This window comes from Xenopus tropicalis, chromosome 4 (assembly GCF_000004195.4).
Source record: "Xenopus tropicalis strain Nigerian chromosome 4, UCB_Xtro_10.0, whole genome shotgun sequence".
NCBI classification, from domain to species: Eukaryota; Metazoa; Chordata; class Amphibia; order Anura; family Pipidae; genus Xenopus; species Xenopus tropicalis.
The window spans coordinates 4,436,961-4,456,591 of NC_030680.2; the positions used below are offsets into that span (position 1 = coordinate 4,436,961).

The 19,631-nt window shown below is 51.7% G+C and overlaps 1 protein-coding gene across 18 annotated transcripts in view; it reads left to right on the forward strand.

The window, feature by feature from the left end:
- Nucleotides 1-19,631, forward strand: part of nav2 (neuron navigator 2) — a 192,301-nt gene that overhangs the window by 151,115 nt on the left and 21,555 nt on the right. For 15 of the 18 annotated variants that reach the window (XM_031900148.1, XM_031900138.1, XM_031900142.1 and 12 more), the window contains 6 exons: nt 2,652-2,774; nt 14,430-14,568; nt 16,653-16,938; nt 17,034-17,712; nt 17,805-18,236; nt 19,054-19,119. In XM_031900148.1, coding sequence (XP_031756008.1) covers nt 2,652-2,774; nt 14,430-14,568; nt 16,653-16,938; nt 17,034-17,712; nt 17,805-18,236; nt 19,054-19,119 — 1,725 coding nt within the window. 18 annotated transcript variants of the gene reach the window in all.

The window sequence follows — 19,631 nt, forward strand, 5'->3', positions numbered from 1 at the left end:
TACAGTAGGGGGTACATTATCCCTTATAATACATGAGTGATACTCAGAGTTCCCTGTATAACTCAGCCTGCAGCCTTGTGCCTTTATATGGGGGGCACAGAACCCCTCAGTGACTGCTAATATCCTTATCATTTACAGTAGGGGGTACATTATCCCTTATAATACATGAGTGATACTCAGAGTTCCCTGTATAACTCAGCCTGCAGCCTTGTGCCTTTATATGGGGGGCACAGAGCCCCTCAGTGACTGCTAATATCCTTATCATTTACAGTAGGGGGTACATTATCCCTTATAATACATGAGTGATACTCAGAGTTCCCTGTATAACTCAGCCTGCAGCCTTGTGCCTTTATATGGGGGGCACAGAACCCCTCAGTGACTGCTAATAGCCTTATCATTTACAGTAGGGGGTACATTATCCCTTTTATGGAACATTTTGGGGTTGAGTTGATATATTTGGGCAGTGCAGTATTTGAATCATTCCCAGGCTCCTAGCTAAGTCAGTCAGACAGGCAGCAGTGCTGTATGTAGGGAGATGTATCGGTATATAAGGAGAGGAGTTTCTGGGGCTGATGGGAGACAAAGAGCTAGAGTGCAATGGTGCGGGTTTGACAGGAGGAATGGATGATTTCCCTGCTGAATGGGGCACATCTGGGTCCCCCCCCAGACTGAGCAGTGGGTTATGCCCCGCCCCTCACGTTGGCGTAATTTAGCAAAGGCAACTTGTGCGGTGCCCCCTTGAGGCTGTGCCTCGCTAGAATTAGCCGCTCTTTAGCTTAGCAACGCTCTGTGTGCCTCCCCGGGGGATCCTGTGTGAATGTTGGGGGGGTTATTATTCAGTCTTCCTCCTGCCTCGTGTCAACCAAATATCCACGGGCACCGAACCCAGCTCCATTGTCACTGGCAACTGATAGCCTGGCACTGAGCAGGGCAGAGAGGCAGCGGGCACCCGAGGAGGAGGTAAGTTGGCACTTGGGCCGTGTATGTAAATCTTACTTATAGAAGGAATGGCAAAGGGAAGCCGCGGTACCCACTGGCAGGATGGGGGGGCTGCCCAGGGCTGTGCCAGTGCGATAATGGGCATTTAGTTAACCCTAGATCAGCCAAAGGGCTTTATATTCAAGCTTTGATACTGATTGGTGTATGGCAGTGCCAGTCAGTGGCAGCCAGAAAGGGGGGTGTCTGCTTCGTTCAACTAAAGGTTTGGGCACGGGCACATAGTCCGGCCAGGGTATGCCAGGGCAGTGGCACAAATCTGATGGGGGCGCTGTTCTATTGCAGCCTTATGGAAGAATGTAGCCATTGGCCGGGGCTGGTGAGAAGCAGTACTGCAACTAATAATCTGTGCAATTACTTTCTGTTCTATGAGCAATAGGTTCCATTAATGGCCGTTTAAGAGCCCCAGGAAACTGTTATTTCAGGGAGGTACATACGGCGCAATGTACGGTAGCCCCGCGGCCACTTGGGTACATGAGGGAAGCGCTGGCCCAGAAAGAGCCAAAATTCAGACATACAGTCCCTGTATTTAGCCCTGTGCTCCTTACTGTGCAATTACTGCCACTTTGTGGCTCTCCAGAACTACAACTCCCATCATCCCCCATCAGACACATGACTTCACCCCAACCTGAGGGGTTGTGTGCCCCCCCTATATCCTGGCCCAGCTGGGACTGAGAAGATCAATGACTCTTGGCCTTTTCCCCTCTGCACCCGAGGAGGGAATTCCAGGCCCGACCCATTCATCTCCCCCATAGCCGGTTCCCTTTGTTACCGGGTCCTGCTGGGGATGTGTCAGCACATTCCTGTTTCATGCTCTGTAGCCCGGCCACTAATTGCCCCATTTATTTCTTTCCAGGCCGACCATTATTATTACTTAGCATTAATATGTGCCATATTCCATCTCATTGTGGCGTCACTTCCACAGCTCTGATTGGTTCTTATACATGTACCACCTTTATAATGGAGGGGTCATTTATTGTGTGCCCAGAACATTCCTTCTCTGTATATTTGTATTTATACATATGGGTAGGGGGTGCCATAGGGTTTCCCTTAGACAGTACAGTATGGGGGTACAGCTTATTGTGTGCCCAGAACATTCCCTCTCTGTATATTTGTATTTATACATATGGGTAGGGGGTGCCATAGTGTTTCCCTTAGACAGTACAGTATGGGGGTACAGCTTATTGTGTGCCCAGAACATTCCCTCTCTGTATATTTGTATTTATACATATGGGTAGGGGGTGCCATAGTGTTTCCCTTAGACAGTACAGTATGGGGGTACAGCTTATTGTGTGCCCAGAACATTCCTTCTCTGTATATTTGTATTTATACATATGGGTAGGGGGTGCCATAGTGTTTCCCTTAGACAGTACAGTATGGGGGTACAGCTTATTGTGTGCCCAGAACATTCCTTCTCTGTATATTTGTATTTATACATATGGGTAGGGGGTGCCATAGTTTTTCCCTTAGACAGTACAGTATGGGGGTACAGCTTATTGTGTGCCCAGAACATTCCTTCTCTGTATATTTGTATTTATACATATGGGTAGGAGGTGCCATAGTGTTTCCCCCAGACAGTACAGTATAAGGGTGGATATGGGAGACCCAAAGAAGCGGTTCTGTTACATACAATGACTTTCTTCCTTCTGTGCCAGGTACATGACAGATGGAGGCCTGGGTCTCTACACTCGAAGACTGAACCGGCTCCCAGATGGGATGGCGGCAGTACGGGAAACGCTGCAGCGCAATGCCTCCGCGGGCCAAGGGGACGCTGACAGGTAGGATAACCTGTTATTATTATTAATATGGCTGTTGGCATTTGCTTATGGATTTAACTCCAAGTTGCCACGTTCATGGGCCCATCCGTGCATTTAATTGTCTCAGAAAGGTCACATGACGCTTCGCTGTCCTAAAATAAATAATATTGTGCTAAACCCTCCTATTAGGCACTGTTTACTTACCCTTTAATACCAGCATTTTGGCCTTATTAGTAGGGAGAGGTCGCTGAGCGTGATGTGGAAAATCCCCCCACACAGCAGAAATATTTAGTGCAAATCCGGGGTCACCGCCCCTCCTGACTCAGCAACGTCCCTTAACGTCATTCTGATCCAATAGGCATTCATTACTTTCACTGATGTTGGGTGGAGTTCCCCTTTAAATCAACTTGCCTGTTATTTATTAGATCATGGGCCGGGCAGTCGGATTTAGCCGTGGTTATCAGTGCTGATACTGTTTGTGGGAGCGGGTTGTGCAGAACCAGAACCAGTAATAGTGATGGTTATACAGGGAACTCTGAGTATCACTCATGTATTATAAGGGATAATGTACCCCCTACTGTAAATGATAAGGATATTAGCAGTCACTGAGGGGTTCTGTGCCCCCCATATAAAGGCACAAGGCTGCAGGCTGAGTTATACAGGGAACTCTGAGTATCACTCATGTATTATAAGGGATACTGTACCCCCTACTGTAAATGATAAGGATATTAGCAGTCACTGAGGGGTTCTGTGCCCCCCATATAAAGGCACAAGGCTGCAGGCTGAGTTATACAGGGAACTCTGAGTATCACTCATGTATTATAAGGGATACTGTACCCCCTACTGTAAATGATAAGGATATTAGCAGTCACTGAGGGGTTCTGTGCCCCCCATATAAAGGCACAAGGCTGCAGGCTGAGTTATACAGGGAACTCTGAGTATCACTCATGTATTATAAGGGATAATGTACCCCCTACTGTAAATGATAAGGATATTAGCAGTCACTGAGGGGTTCTGTGCCCCCCATATAAAGGCACAAGGCTGCAGGCTGAGTTATACAGGGAACTCTGAGTATCACTCATGTATTATAAGGGATAATGTACCCCCTACTGTAAATGATAAGGATATTAGCAGTCACTGAGGGGTTCTGTGCCCCCCATATAAAGGCACAAGGCTGCAGGCTGAGTTATACAGGGAACTCTGAGTATCACTCATGTATTATAAGGGATAATGTACCCCCTACTGTAAATGATAAGGATATTGGAAGTGAGAATTATTCCCTTTAATATTGTCTGTAAAACCTGCTTTCCACCTGCTTGTGACCCCTTAACTCCCGTTACCCTGCTGAGAATGCTGGGAGATTAAGTCTGGAGCTCAGATTTTGAATCGGTTTATCTCTCAGCCAATCGCAGGCCGCGGTCGTGTGTATTTACCCAATGAATTGGCTCATGTGATTTATTAAAGGGAAACTAGAGGTAAAATTCCAGCAGCCGCTGTGTGAATGAATATTGTGTAACTGGGGGTGGGGGTATTTATACAGCACCCCGAGGGGACGCTGCGCCTCACAAACATATCATAGATTCTCAGTATTTATCCAGAGGGGCCAACGGGAGGCAGCAGGGGGGGGGGGGGGTAATATAAGTAAATGTATTGTGCTTCTGTCAGCCAATAGAAACTCCTAAATATTGGGCTGGAGGGACGCACTGTACCCGCACTGTTACACTGTTTGTCGAAGATTCAGGTTTAACGTTCCCTTTTCCACCTTCTCATGTTTTCCAGGGGCAGCTCAGTAATGGGGGGGGTGACTCTCTGAACTCCCCAGATGCGCCCCCTACTGGGCAAGTTACTAAGTGATACGTTATTCTGGGGGGGCTGTGTGTAGCATCAGTCGGAGTGATACGGTGTTTAGTCGGGGAACTACTGCTTTTATATATCTGCACGGGCAAGTGGCGCCCCCTGTAGGAACAACAGCCCTGGGTTATATAATAAACCTGACACTTGTGCACATAGGGGGACACTACGTAGAGGCTATATAGAGTATATAGAGGCCAATACATACGGGGACGGTATATAGAGGCCAGTACATAGGGGGTCAGTATATAGAGGCCAGTACATAGGGGGTCAGTATATAGAGGCCAGTACATAGGGGGACAGTATATAGAGGCCAATACATAGGGGGACGGTATATAGAGGCCAGTACATAGGGGGTCAGTATATAGAGGCCAGTACATAGGGGGACAGTATATAGAGGCCAGTACATAGGGGGACAGTATATAGAGGCCAGTACATAGGGGGACAGTATGTAGAGGCCAGTACATAGGGGGACAGTATGTAGAGGCCAGTACATAGGGGGACAGTATATAGAGGCCAGTACATAGGGGGACAGTATGTAGAGGCCAGTACATAGAGGGACGGTATATAGAGGCCAGTACATAGGGGGAAAGTATATAGAGGCCAGTACATAGGGGGACAGAATATAGAGGCCAGTACATAGGGGGACAGTATATAGAGGCCAGTACATAGAGGGATGTTATATAGAGGCCAGTACATAGGGGGACAGTATATAGAGGCCAGTACATAGAGGGACGGTATATAGAGGCCAGTATATAGGGGGGCAGTATATAGAGGCCAGTACATAGGGGGACAGTATATAGAGGCCAGTACATAGGGGGGCAGTATATAGAGGCCAGTACATAGGGGGGCAATATATAGAGGCCAGTATATAGGGGGGCAGTATATAGAGGCCAGTACATAGGGGGACAGTATATAGAGGCCAGTACATAGGGGGGCAGTATATAGAGGCCAGTACATAGGGGGGCAGTATATAGAGGCCAGTACATAGGGGGGCAATATATAGAGGCCAGTACATAGGGGGACAGTATATAGAGGCTAGTATATAGGAGGCCAGTATCGGCTTGTCCTCTGTCTGTCATTTGCCTTTAAATTAACTCCTGCAGCCCTGAGTGCCGCTCTTGTTGGGACCGGTCCCCCCCCAGCCGGGGCTGTTGTGGCTACATGAGCCGCTGCATAGGGAATGTCTGTGCCGGGACCTGTTTGCTGTGTGTGAGGTTCTGGCGCTTTCCCACACTCGCTATGTCACTAATGGCTTCAGATCAGATCGGCTGCATTCCCGCATAATGCCCTGCAGATACCCCCCCCACAGCGCCTCTGGGGCAGAGAACATTCCCTGGGACCTTGTACTGTTTATCTGCATCCCAAGCCATAAATACCCCCCTCCCCATAACAATCCTGCCCCTCACTGTCCTGCCAGGCAAATATTTGAGGGCTGGTAGCCATTACTCAATGTTTGCCAAAGGCTTTCTCTGAATCCTTATCTCTGCCAATGGCCAATGTTTAGCCCAGAGTGCCGGCCCGGACTGGGATTCAAACTGGGCCCCCCCAGCCCAATAATAGTGACTGTCTATAGCACTTTACAGCAGCCCCCCTGGCATTCCCAGTACCCAGAGGCACAAACAGCCCCCCAGCCCAATAAATAGTGACTGTCTGTGGCACCTTACAGCCCCCCCGGCATTCCCAGTACCCAGAGGCACAAACAGCCCCCCCCCAGCCCAATAAATAGTGACTGTCTGTGGCACCTTACAGCCCCCCCGGCATTCCCAGTACCCAGAGGCACAAACAGCCCCCCCCCAGCCCAATAAATAGTGACTGTCTGTGGCACCTTACAGCCCCCCTGGCATTCCCAGTACCCAGAGGCACAAACAGCCCCCCCCCAGCCCAATAAATAGTGACTGTCTGTGGCACCTTACAGCCCCCCTGGCATTCCCAGTACCCAGAGGCACAAACAGCCCCCCCAGCCCAATAAATAGTGACTGTCTGTGGCACCTTACAGCCCCCCTGGCATTCCCAGTACCCAGAGGCACAAACAGCCCCCCCAGCCCAATAAATAGTGACTGTCTGTGGCACCTTACAGCCCCCCCAGCATTCCCAGTACCCAGAGGCACAAACAGCCCCCCCAGCCCAATAAATAGTGACTGTCTGTGGCACCTTACAGCCCCCCTGGCATTCCCAGTACCCAGAGGCACAAACAGCCCCCCCCAGCCCAATAAATAGTGACTGTCTGTGGCACCTTACAGCCCCCCTGGCATTCCCAGTACCCAGAGGCACAAACAGCCCCCCCAGCCCAATAATAGTGACTGTCTGTGGTACCTTACAGCCCCCCCTGGCATTCCCAGTACCCAGAGGCACAAACACCCCCCCCCAGCCCAATAATAGTGACTGTCTATAGCACTTTACAGCAGCCCCCCTGGCATTTGCCTGAACCCACAGGTTGCCAGTCCGGGCCTGCTAGAAAGTAATGTTGGCCTCTTGGTGCCCCATAAGCTAAATGACCCCCCTTACCCCTCTGTGACTTGGCACAGTGCCCCCGAGGGTCAGAGAAGGGTAAATGCTGAGTGAAGCTGCCATGATATTGTGCAGCCTGGGGGGGCAGATAGGGTGCGGGGTGCTCCCCCTCTCACAGCCAGGATTTATGTCCTGTACAAACAGGCCATGTTGCCCTTAGGCTGGGCCCCCCCAGGGTCGGACTGGGGGCAGATGGCGGGGCAGATACCCAGCTGAGATCACTTAATAAGGAAAACATTTTTGTGTTTGTTTTTGGGATAATGTCGGTGAATTCTCCGCCGCTCTCCCCAGAAATACAGCAGCTTCTCATTAGGGGGGAAATGGGGAGTCACAATGGGATTGGCCGGTTACAAACCCCATGTCCCAGAGTTCAGTTGGGCCTATTTGCCTGGGAGAGAAAGCTCTTCCAAAGTGTGATTGGCTGAGCTGGAATAGGCAGCGTGTAAGCCATGCCATGATTGGCTGAACCATAAAGCAGAGTGGTGCATTGCTGGGTGGGATTGGATAAGAAGTCGGTTGGGTGTGCGGGGGGGTAAGGTGTTACTGAACTGGATTGGCTGAGCTTTTATACCTGCACAGTCATTATGGAGGGGGGGGCAACATCTTAGTGTCTCATCCCTCCCCCTGGGGCAGGGTAGAAAGAGCCCTGGCCACCAAAGGAATCTCTGACCTGCTCACATGCCCTGTTGCCATATGGGGGGGGCATTACTCACATGCCTAGGGGGATTTACTAACCATGGGATAGTCACATGACATTAGCCCTGCTAATCGGGTTCTCCCACATAATCCCTGATGTGTCCCTTAGCAGTGCCAGGGGGGGCCCTTCCCAATAAGCTGGTAGGAAGCTGCCATACTGCTGTTTAGCCAAGCATCCCCTCAGCTTTCCCATGGATCCCAGTGAAACAGTGCACTCTACTGGCCGCATTTTCATGAGAAATGATAGAATATTGATGTTATAGCTAATTCTTATAGGCAGAATAACTTCCCCTGTATACAGTACAACTCCGAGCCCTGCTCTATTGCCCCCACGCTATTGCCCCCACTCCCACCCACTGACCTCCATAGTGGCTTTGGCATTTATTATGTTACGTATCCCTCCACGTATCCCTCCGCGCTTCCTGACAGTAATTAAGTGCAGGAAATAGCCTCCCTATCAGCCTCCGTGATCCCTGGGTAATTGCACCCAAGTGTTAGCTCCTCTCCCACTTTATTACTCCCACTGTTCCCAGGCCTGGGGTGGGGGGGAAAGGGGGGCTCCACCAATTAGGCTCCATGTGATTAAAGAGCAGCGACGCGATTAACCAGGAGCTTAAGCCAAATATACCTAGGGGCTACCCCATTCCCCACCAATAAAAACTGCTCCTTGGACTCTTATACTGGGATTTATTGGCCATTACACTACTTGCCCCCCCCCCAAGTCATGTCCCGGTTTGCAGAAAGGCAGGTTAACCCTTCATTGTAGGAGAGATGATTTGTGTCCTGTCCCGCTGACAGATACAATGTAATGTACATACATACACTGAATAAAAAGGGGGCCCTGGCACCCCCAGTTTGACACCGAACCCTGGCACCCCAGTGCCTATTCCACATCAGTGGCTGCCAGTATTTCAAGGACATGTCAAGCCCAAAAATAAGTTATGGGGAAAAAATATATATGGTTGTTACTTTTTAAACAATGTTGCAAAGGTCGGTCTCCCCCAGCGAGTCGGGTCTGTCGGGCTGCTCCCTTGTGTTACATTGTTTCAGTCAGAGCCCCCAGGGCAGGGAATAGAGAAGGACAAACACTGTTCGATTCTCCCTAGATTTAACCTGTTCTGCTCTCATCACAATAAAGCCGCTATAAAGAGCAAAAGGATCAGATCTGAATAACAAATTGCAGCCTCCGTGGGTGAAATTCTCCATCGTTTTGCTTCACCGGAGCTCTGGGGTCCTGAGTTGGAGGCCAGTCAGGGTGCTGTGTGGGTTTCCTTTGGGTGCTCTGGTTTCTTCCAATAGTCCGTTTGGGTCGGTTCATTGGCTCCTGGTGATACTGGCCAGTGTGTGATACAGAGTCTGGATTGTAAGCTCTTTTGGAGCAGGGAACCGATATCCCAAGGGGCAGTACCTCTGGGAGCAGATAAGATGGTGTCGCCCCATCACTTACAGCAGCGCCAACTCTCCTCCTACCCACTCGCTCACTCACTGTCTTTCTCCTGCCCAACCCACTGGCCAACCACCTGCCCAACCCACTGCTCAATCACCTGCCTCCTCACCTTCACATCTTACTCTGACCCATAGGATCATGAGCTTCTCTATAAGACACTGCTCTCTATTGGCACACAGGGTACCTCAGCAGCCTCCTATCTCTGCCCATACCCATCTAACTGCCCATACCCATCTAACTGCCCATACCCATCTAACTGCCCATACCCAGATTACTCTCCTCACCCCTTCCACTCTGTTGGGTTGCCCCAAAGCTCTGTCTTGGCCCCTACTCTTCATCAGTCGGCAACTACTATGGCATCACTAAAAGCCACCTCTCTCGCCCTTCTTCTTCCCTTATATCTCATGTCCACGTGTCTCTCTCCTGTATCTCCCATGATGCCTCCTGTTTCCCCTTCTCACCCCCCACCCATGCCCTGTCCCACCCTCCCTGTCACTATAGGCAGCAGTCTCATGATTCCCCCTGTACCAGTCGGCTGTCTCGGGCTCCCTTTTGATTCCACACCCTTCTTGCCTCTTTTTCCGGATACTTCCAGAATATTCACCTCCCATTCCCACTACTGCAGCCTCCTTTTTATTGGCTGAATCCTCACTCGCTTGTTCCTCACTCCCTTGTCCCTCACTCGCTTGTCCCTCACTCGCTTATCCCTCACTCGCTTATCCCTCACTCGCTTATCCCTCACTCGCTTATCCCTCACTCGCTTATCCCTCACTCGCTTATCCCTCACTCGCTTATCCCTCACTCGCTTATCCCTCACTCGCTTATCCCTCACTCGCTTGTCCCCTCTCCAACCGAGACAAATGGCCTCTTTGCCTCAAGTTATCTCTATGGGGTGTTACCAGGAGCATATCTATAGAGGAGGCAGACCCTGCGGTTGCTGTGGGGCCCAGTAACATGTAGTTTCGCTGCTGGATGTTAGTAACTCAGTAGGGGCTGAAGGGGCTGCTGGGAAATGGAGCGACTAATGTACCAACTGTAGTTTGGGAAATCAGCATTTCTCATGTATTTACTTGCAGATTTACTTTATCGGTTGGGTATTTATCCCCCACTGAAGACACATTAGTCTCCCCAAGTTCAGATTAGTGTGCCCAGTAGCCAACCTATTGCCAGTCAGAACTGGGGGGCATTTGGGCCCAATACCCCGTGTTACAGATGCTGTGGGAAAACCCACCCCATTTGCTTTTGCCCTTATCTACATTCCTGTTTTGCAGACAGGTCACACTTTGACCTTAAGGGCAATGGAACGTGGGATTCCAAGGGTTTGGTCACCTGGGCAGTTTCTAACTGGGGGGGGGGGGGGGTCCACATTGACCCCCCCAGCTCAGAAATGCAGACGTCAGCTGATGGCAAAAGACTCCAATGTGCCCCCCCTGTGCCGCTGCCCATAGTAAAGGGACAGGACTGAGAGCATTTCAGTAAATAAAGTCAGACCCAGAGCATTGAGTGTGTGCCCAGTGCATGCTGTTCCAGTTTGCTGCCCCCTTGCTGCCGCCCTGGGAATGACAGGAGGGTGCAGCTGGCAGTTGAGCAGTTAAAGCGGCTGCTGGAGGATCAGGTTTCCCGGCAGTGAGAGGATCACAATAGTCCCTGCCGTATGTTCCGCTGGCTGCCAGTCCCATACATGTGCTCTGGGGAACCGCTGCTTTTGTTAGTCGGGGGGCTTCTGAATTCTCAGAGAGGGGCTTCTCCTTCCATGAAGCTGGTGAGCCGGGGGGCCGCGCCAGGGCAGGAGGGCAGCCCCATGCCGCGGGCAGGAAACTTCTCAAGGTAAGAAGGGATCGGACATTCTGACTCCGCTCTTTTCCTTCCAGGAATGTTTAGATTTTTCTAATAACATTTCTGTACCGGGTTGGGGGGTCCCCCTTCTGTGCCGCCCAATCCCCTGGCAGCAACCTGCGCCGGCCCTAGTACCTGTCAGCACCAGGAATGCCAGGCTGATCCGTGCCAACATTCCGGGACCTTCTGGGAAGCCAGAGGTAGATTCCCTGATTGTCTCCGGACTCCGTGCCAAGGCTCATAGGGCTGGTGCTTCCATGCAGGGTACGGGCTGGTGCTTCCATGCAGGGTACAGCGTGGCGCTTCCACGCAGGGTACAGCCTGGCGCTTCCACGCAGGGTACAGCCTGGCGCTTCCACTCAGGGTACAGCCTGGCGCTTCCACGCAGGGTACAGCCTGGCGCTTCCACGCAGGGTACAGCCTGGCGCTTCCACGCAGGGTACAGCCTGGCACTTCCACGCAGGTTACAGCCTGGCGCTTCCACTCAGGGTACAGCCTGGCGCTTCCACGCAGGGTACAGCCTGGCGCTTCCACGCAGGGTACAGCCTGGCGCTTCCACGCAGGGTACAGCCTGGCGCTTCCACGCAGGGTACAGCCTGGCGCTTCCACGCAGGGTACAGCCTGGCGCTTCCATTCAAGGTACAGCCTGGCACTACCCGTGGGCACAGCTATATACGAGGGTTGTTTCCTATTAATATTAAGGCACATTCTTCGTCCCGTGTGATTGGCAGAATCAGTTCAGATTGGGGGGGGGGTGCAATTTGACTTCTCCCATTTGACCAAAGCAGCAGTTCTTTTCTCCTAATCCTTTTAGCGGAGATGGGAAGCGTTACAGCCCCCCTACCCCCCCGGCCGTACTTTAATGACATTTCCCCCTGCAGCTATTGCAACTTCATAGGGGCCATTGTCCCAAACAATTGGCCAAAACGAGTTCTTCCAGTTTGCTCTGCAGCTTTATGGAGCCGGCCCCCGCGGCTTATTAATAGAGTCTGTTTGCCCCGGAGAGACGTCCCCAGGAGAGACAGGCGCGATCTTGTCCGTATTATTATTTTTGGGGGGGGGTGATTCCTCCTTTATTGTCCCAGTGGGTGTTTGACTTCTGCACTAAATAGACCCTAAATACCACTAAATAAAGGGCAAGTTGTCCTTCTACCTGCATGATTGCTAGCTGTGCGCTGCTTTTTACCCTTGGGGGGGGGGGGTTGTTTTCCGTGTCACAATGGGTGACTCCCATACAGAGTCATGTTTACAAAATATGACATTGAACCCTATGATCGGGTATCTAGCACTATTCGGCCCATAACAGTTAGAGGTGGTAGTAACAGCCCCTAGAGGGGGTAATGGCCGGGATAGTTACCCTACCCATGGGGGTAACATACCAGGGCATATGTAGTTGTTACCTGCAAGGTGTCACACTCCTATAATTAGAAGCCCAACAATGGAGAAAAATGAAGAGAATTATGACAATGCTGCTCAGGACAATACAATGGAATGCTCGAGTGCCTTCCTAGAATAAACTCATTCTAAGCAGCGACTGCCGTGCGTAGAAAGTTTTCTTTCCGCATCAGGGAGTTTGGTTTAGTTGCCCTTTGCACAGCGATTTGCCCAAAGCACAATGTGTGGGGAGTGTGTGTTTGTGTCGCACAGAATGCGTTGCTGGGCTCCTCCCTTGTTTGGGGGTAAATAACAGGCTCCCGGGGGTGCCTGGCACTGGGGCCCGGCTATGCCCATGTGTGCCACGGAGGGTCTGTCTTTGGCCACGGAGACGTTGGTAGGAAAGCTCCTTGGATTATTGCTCTATATTATATTATTTGAGCCCCCACCCCCCCCTGTAACTGACATAGTAGCAGCCTGCTATGCCCTCTGCCTGTGCCAAGCTGCCCCTCCCCCTGGGCTGTGCACCCCCCCTCCCCCGTGTCTCATTAAGTAAATGAGGGGATTTGGGCGCAGTGACAGCTCCCACTGAATTCTCTCTTTCCAGTCCAACGGTCTCGTAACCGCAGTTTAATGACAGAAGTCGGCAGTTACTGTTGCTGCTGCCAGGTTTGCCCACAGCTGAGCTCCGCCCCCCAGCCATTATAACATTGGCACGTATGGGTACATAACCCGCCGCTGTGCCCCCTGTGCCAGTGTGAGCGACTGGGAGCAGTAATTACACATGTAAGGCTTGTCCCTAGCTTTGCCCTGCCCTTGCTTACCTGCACCCTACTTAGCTGCTTCCCACTTACCTGCCCCCACTTAACCTACATCCTACTTACCTGCATCCCACTGACATGCTTCCCACTAACCTGCCCCCCACTGACCTGCTTCCCACTTACCTACAAACCCCACTTACCTGCTTCCCACTTACCTACAACCCTACTTACCTGCACCCCACTTACCTGCTTCCCACTAACCTGCCCCCCACTGACCTGCACAACCCCACTTACCTACACCCTACTTACCTGCTTCCCACTTACCTGCTTCCAACTAACCTGCCCCCCACTGACCTGCTTCCCACTTACCTGCTTCCAACTAACCTGCCCCCCACTGACCTGCTTCCCACTTACCTACAACCCCACTTACCTGCCCCCCACTGACCTGCTTCCCACTTACCTACAACCCCACTTACCTGCCCCCCACTTACCTGCCCCCCACTGACCTGCTTCCCACTTACCTACAACCCCACTTACCTGCCCCCACTTACCTGCTTCCCACTCTACCTGCCCCCCACTTACCTGCCCCCCACTGACCTGCTTCCCACTTACCTACAACCCCACTGACCTGCCCCCCACTTACCTACAACCCCACTTACCTGCCCCCCACTGACCTGCTTCCCACTTACCTACAACCCCACTGACCTGCCCCCCACTGACCTGCCCCCACTGACCTACAACCCCACTGACCTGCCCCCCACTTACCTACAACCCCACTTACCTGCCCCCCACTGACCTGCTTCCCACTTACCTACAAACCCACTTACCTGCTTCCCACTTACCTACAACCCCACTTACCTGCCCCCCACTGACCTGCCCCCCACTTACCTACAACCCCACTTACCTACAACCCTACTGACCTGCTTCCCACTTACCTACAAACCCACTTACCTGCTTCCCACTTACCTACAACCCCACTTACCTGCCCCCCACTGACCTGCTTACCACTTACCTACAACCCCACTGACCTGCTTCCCACTTACCTACAACCCCACTTACCTGCTTCCCACTTACCTACAACCCTACTTACCTGCCCCCCACTTACCTGCTTCCCACTTACCTGCCCCCACTGACCTGCCCCCCACTGACCTACTTCCCACTTACCCACCCCTCACTCACGCCTGTATCTCTCTCTTGCAGTTGGGACGACAGCAGTTCCGTGAGCAGCGGCATCAGCGACACCATTGACAATCTCAGCACGGATGATATAAACACCAGCTCGTCCATCAGCTCCTACGCCAACACGCCGGCGTCGTCACGCAAAAACCTGGACGTGCAGGTACGCCATTTGTGTGGGGGTTCTGCCTGGAAAATGCCACGTCCCAATCTGCCTTGGCCAAGTAGCCATTTATTGGGTGCCTGCTGCAGGCCATGCTGGTTTCTATGCAGCCATGTAGTAGGCACCTATTAATGGGTAATTGGTCATTAAGCATCTTTGGTTAGATGAGGCTAATTGAAGTGGTTAGAGGCCTATCCTAGCTTGCGTCTGAGCTAAATCTGCCAGGGGGTTAAGATGCCCATACATGGGCAGATTGGGGTCTTTCACACCCATTCAACAGCTTATCTGCCCCTTTATGGGCACCCCTGATGGGCCTACTCCACCCATATCTGGCCTTAAATTGGCCCAATCTTGATTGGGCAGGTTTGATTTTCCATCGGATTAGGGACCACATTGGCTCGTTGATCCGACTATGGCCCTAGGGCCAAATGATTAAATTAGCCCAATATTGCCCACCTTTAGATCTTCTTACTTGCCGAATAAGCGAATCTTCCCGTGTATGGCCACCATATGACAGTTAGTTGTTACTGAGCATGCTGGGAGTTGTAGCTCAGCAACAACTAAATTGCACCAAGGAGCAGGTAACGGGCAGATGACTGGGGTTTGTGGTCAGAGTAGTAAGGTAGGTACCTGTGTGTGGCCCTTGCATTTCTACTACGGGGACCCTGTGCTTTAGGTATTGGCCACTATTGGCCAATGCACAGCCATGGCCTCTCATATAAAGTTGCCCGACTGTAATTCTAAGCCACTTGCCATTATACCTGCAATGACATTTAACCCCTTCCTGTAGCCCCCAGCGAGGGGGCGGGGCCAGCAGGCACATACATGTGTTGCACAGACTGACTACTCCTGACATTTCTTGTGCTCTTGGCGCTGTCTCAATGCACAGAAATAGCCCCGTCCCAGTTTCACACGGAACCGTTCCTGACTTGTGGGCAGAAATCTATCCGCACTGGTTTCTCATGGGCCCCTCCCGGCAGGTTCCCCGATGTGTCTCAGCCTGTTCCCTCCCTAAATTATACCCTTGTCAGTCCCCGGGGTAAGAATTTACAGAGATGTATAACATGGCTCCCAAAGCCGCAGAATCTGGCAGAGTGTGAATGTTCTAAGGCTCTGGCTGCCTGTAATAAACAGCCGTTTCCTTAATTGCCCCCTCCCGGGCCCTAATGGTTTCTGCTAGGTCTTAGTAAATACCTTTATGTTCCTGCAATAATTATACTCACTTATATAGTATCTGCCTGCAAGCTTCTGTATGGTGCCATGGTGCCCAGAACATTCCTTCTCTGTATATTTGTATTTATACATATGGGTAGGAGGTGCCATAGTGTTTCCCTTAGACAGTACAGTATGGGGGTACAGCTTATTGTGTGCCCAGAACATTCCTTCTCTGTATATTTGTATATATACATATGGGTAGGGGGTGCCATAGTGTTTCCCTTAGACAGTACAGTATGGGGGTACAGCTTATTGTGTGCCCAGAACATTCCTTCTCTGTATATTTGTATTTATACATATGGGTAGGAGGTGCCATAGTGTTTCCCTTAGACAGTACAGTATGGGGGTACAGCTTATTGTGTGCCCAGAACATTCCTTCTCTGTATATTTGTATTTATACATATGGGTAGGAGGTGCCATAGTGTTTCCCTTAGACAGTACAGTATGGGGGTACAGCTTATTGTGTGCCCAGAACATTCCTTCTCTGTATATTTGTATTTATACATATGGGTAGGAGGTGCCATAGTGTTTCCCTTAGACAGTACAGTATGGGGGTACAGCTTATTGTGTGCCCAGAACATTCCTTCTCTGTATATTTGTATTTATACATATGGGTAGGAGGTGCCATAGTGTTTCCCTTAGACAGTACAGTATGGGGGTACAGCTTATTGTGTGCCCAGAACATTCCTTCTCTGTATATTTGTATTTATACATATGGGTAGGGGGTGCCATAGTGTTTCCCTTAGACAGTACAGTATGGGGGTACAGCTTATTGTGTGCCCAGAACATTCCTTCTCTGTATATTTGTATTTATACATATGGGTAGGAGGTGCCATAGTGTTTATCAATGTTCTGTTCTCTTCCCACAGACGGATACAGAGAAACACTTGCACATTGACCGGAATTCTCTGTGGTCGGGGGATGAAGTGAAAAGGTCGGACGGGGGCTCAGACAGTGGCATGAAAATGGATTCTGGGAGCAAATGGAGGAAGAACCCTTCGGACCTATCAGATGAGTCGGATAAAAGCACCTCGGGAAGGAAGACGACAGTTATCTCTCAGACAGGATCATGGAGGAGAGGGATGACCGCTCAGGTTGGAATAACTGCCCCAAGGACTAAGCCCTCGGCAGCGGGTCTGAAAGCCCCAGGGACAGGTAATAAATGCCTCTGTTTGGGGGATGCTGGGAATTGTAGTTCTGAGGTCTCTCACTTACAAATCCCCATTTCTTTGCTTTTCTTGGTGTTTCAGGGAAAACAGATGATGCAAAAGCGTCAGAAAAAGGCAGACTTTCCCCCAAAGCCGCTCACATCAAACGTTCCCCGTCGGACGCCGGCCGCAGCAGCGGGGACGAAGCCAAGAAGCCCCCCAATACCTCCAGGGCAATACCCACCAACACGTTTGGGTTTAAGAAGCAGGGGGGGACAGTGGTGGGCATCCCTATAGTTACAGCCAGCGGCGCCACCATCACCAGCGGTTCCGCCACCCTCGGGAAAATGCCAAAGTCTTCTGGGCTCATCGGCAGGTCCAACCGCAAGGCGAATGCGGACGGTTCCCAGAACCAGGACGACGGGTACCTGCAAATAAACAGCAGGACCAACCTCCAGTACCGCAGCCTGCCCAGGCCCAGCAAATCACGGAGCGGAACCGGTAACAGGTCAAGTACCAGCAGCATTGACTCCAACATCAGCAGCAAGTCGGCCGGACTGCCCATCCCCAAGCTGAGAGAGCCCGGCAAGGTGACGCTTGGTCACTCCGTGCCAGGACTGGTCAACCAGACGGACAAAGAGAAAGGGATTTCCTCTGACAACGAGAGCGTGGCCTCCTGTAACTCCATTAAAATGACCCCGGCATCCCAGGCAGCCTGCAATGGCAGCCGCCAACAACAAGGCAACAAGTACCCCGACGTGTCATCCCCCACACTGCGCAGGTAAGGATAACAGCCGGGTCTGTATTCCGGCAGCCCTGGCCCCACTGCACCCCGTATCTCACCGTATCCCATTTCTCCTTGTTCCATTGCAGGCTCTTTGGTGGGAAGCCCAACAAATCTCTCACCACTGAAAATATGAAAAACTCCATGGTCATTTCCAACCCCCATGCCACGATGAACTCCCAGGCCAACCCAGACTCTCCCTCTGGCAGCGCCATCCTGAGTAGCGGTGGCAGCAGCCCCCTGTATGTCAAGTCAATGGACCATTCCCCTCTAGCCTCCAGCCCAGGCTCCGCCCACTCGGCACCATCCAACAGCCTGACCTGGGGGACGACGGCAAGCAGCTCCTCGGCTGTCAGTAAGGAAGGGTTCCAGTCAGTCAGCAGCCTCCATACCAGCTGTGAATCCATCGATATCTCACTCAGCAGCAATAATTCCCCCGGTGCACTGACCGCTTCCTCCAGGGAAGACACAATGGCTCCCTTTGTAAGGACCAACAGCATTAAGACTACTTTGTCGGAGAGGTAGGTTATCTCCATGTACTGCATTCTGTATGGCTGAGATTAGCGCTGAATATTCTAATGGTCTAGTCCCACCCACTGTAAGCTGCCATCAGAGTGTTCTAGTCCCACCCACTGCTTCAGCTACAGAGCCCCTGCCCCTCCCCCTGTAAGCTTTCATCAGAGTGTTCTAGTCCCACCCACTGCTTGAGTTACAGAGCCCCTGCCCCTCCCCCTGTAAGCTTCCATCAGAGTGTTGTAGTCCCACCCACTGCTTGAGTTACTGACTCCCTGCCCCTCCCCCTGTAAGCTGCCATCAGAGTGTTCTAGTCCCACCCACTGCTTGAGTCACAGACTCCCTGCCCCTCCCCTGTAAGCTTCCATCAGAGTGTTCTAGTCCCACCCACTGCTTGAGTCACAGACTCCCTGCCCCATCCCCTGTAAGCTTCCATCAGAGTGTTCTAGTCCCACCCACTGCTTGAGTTACAGAGCCCCTGCCCCTCCCCCTGTAAGCTGCCATCAGAGTGTTCTAGTCCCACCCACTGCTTGAGTTACAGATTCCCTGCCCCTCCCCCTGTAAGCTTCCATCAGAGTGTTCTAGTCCCACCCACTGCTTGAGTTACAGACTCCCTGCCCCTCCCCCTGTAAGATTCCATCAGAGTGTTCTAGCCCCACCCACCAGTGGACCAGATAAACCAGAACATATAGCCTAGAGAGCGGCCCAAGCAGACCCCCGATGTGCCAATCAGCCTGGTGCTGCTTTTCTGTTTCAGGTTCTGTTCTTACTAATGTGACTTTTTGTTTTATTTTCTTGCCCGTTTTTGCCCACGTGCCCCTTTAGCCCTCTCTCCTCTCCTGGTGCTAGCCCCAAATTCAGCAGAAACACTTTGCCCCGGAAGCAGGACAGGTAACAATGTCATTGTCAGCCCCCCGAGACCCCCCACATGTTATTGCCTTGCTGTGCACTACGGGCCACATCGTGCTTTCTATTTGCCCTTTATCCCAGGAAGCAGCCCTGCCACTCAGAGTCTCCCATTAATAACCCCCCCTAATCTCCCCGCTTGTGATTGGCTCCCCGCGGGCAGTGTGGGAAATACAGGAACCCGACCCAAAGCAAACACTCCGATTGGCAGCCGGCTGCTCCCCTTGGCATGTCGCTTACTCACGGGGTTCAGTCTCGTTATCATCTCCATGTTTGGGCTCAGCCCGGCTCTTGGGCTTGTGTGTCTGTCAGTCATCTCTCCATCTCGCTGAGACGTCTGCCGCTGCCTGGAATGGGTCGGGTCAGAACTGAACCTAATGGGACTCCATATTGGGGGCAGTTAGCTGGGGTAGGCAATGGGCACGGGGCAACTGTCTGCTCTACTGAAAGCAGAATGCTCAGGAAATGCCCCTCAATAGTAACCGCCTGGACCTCAT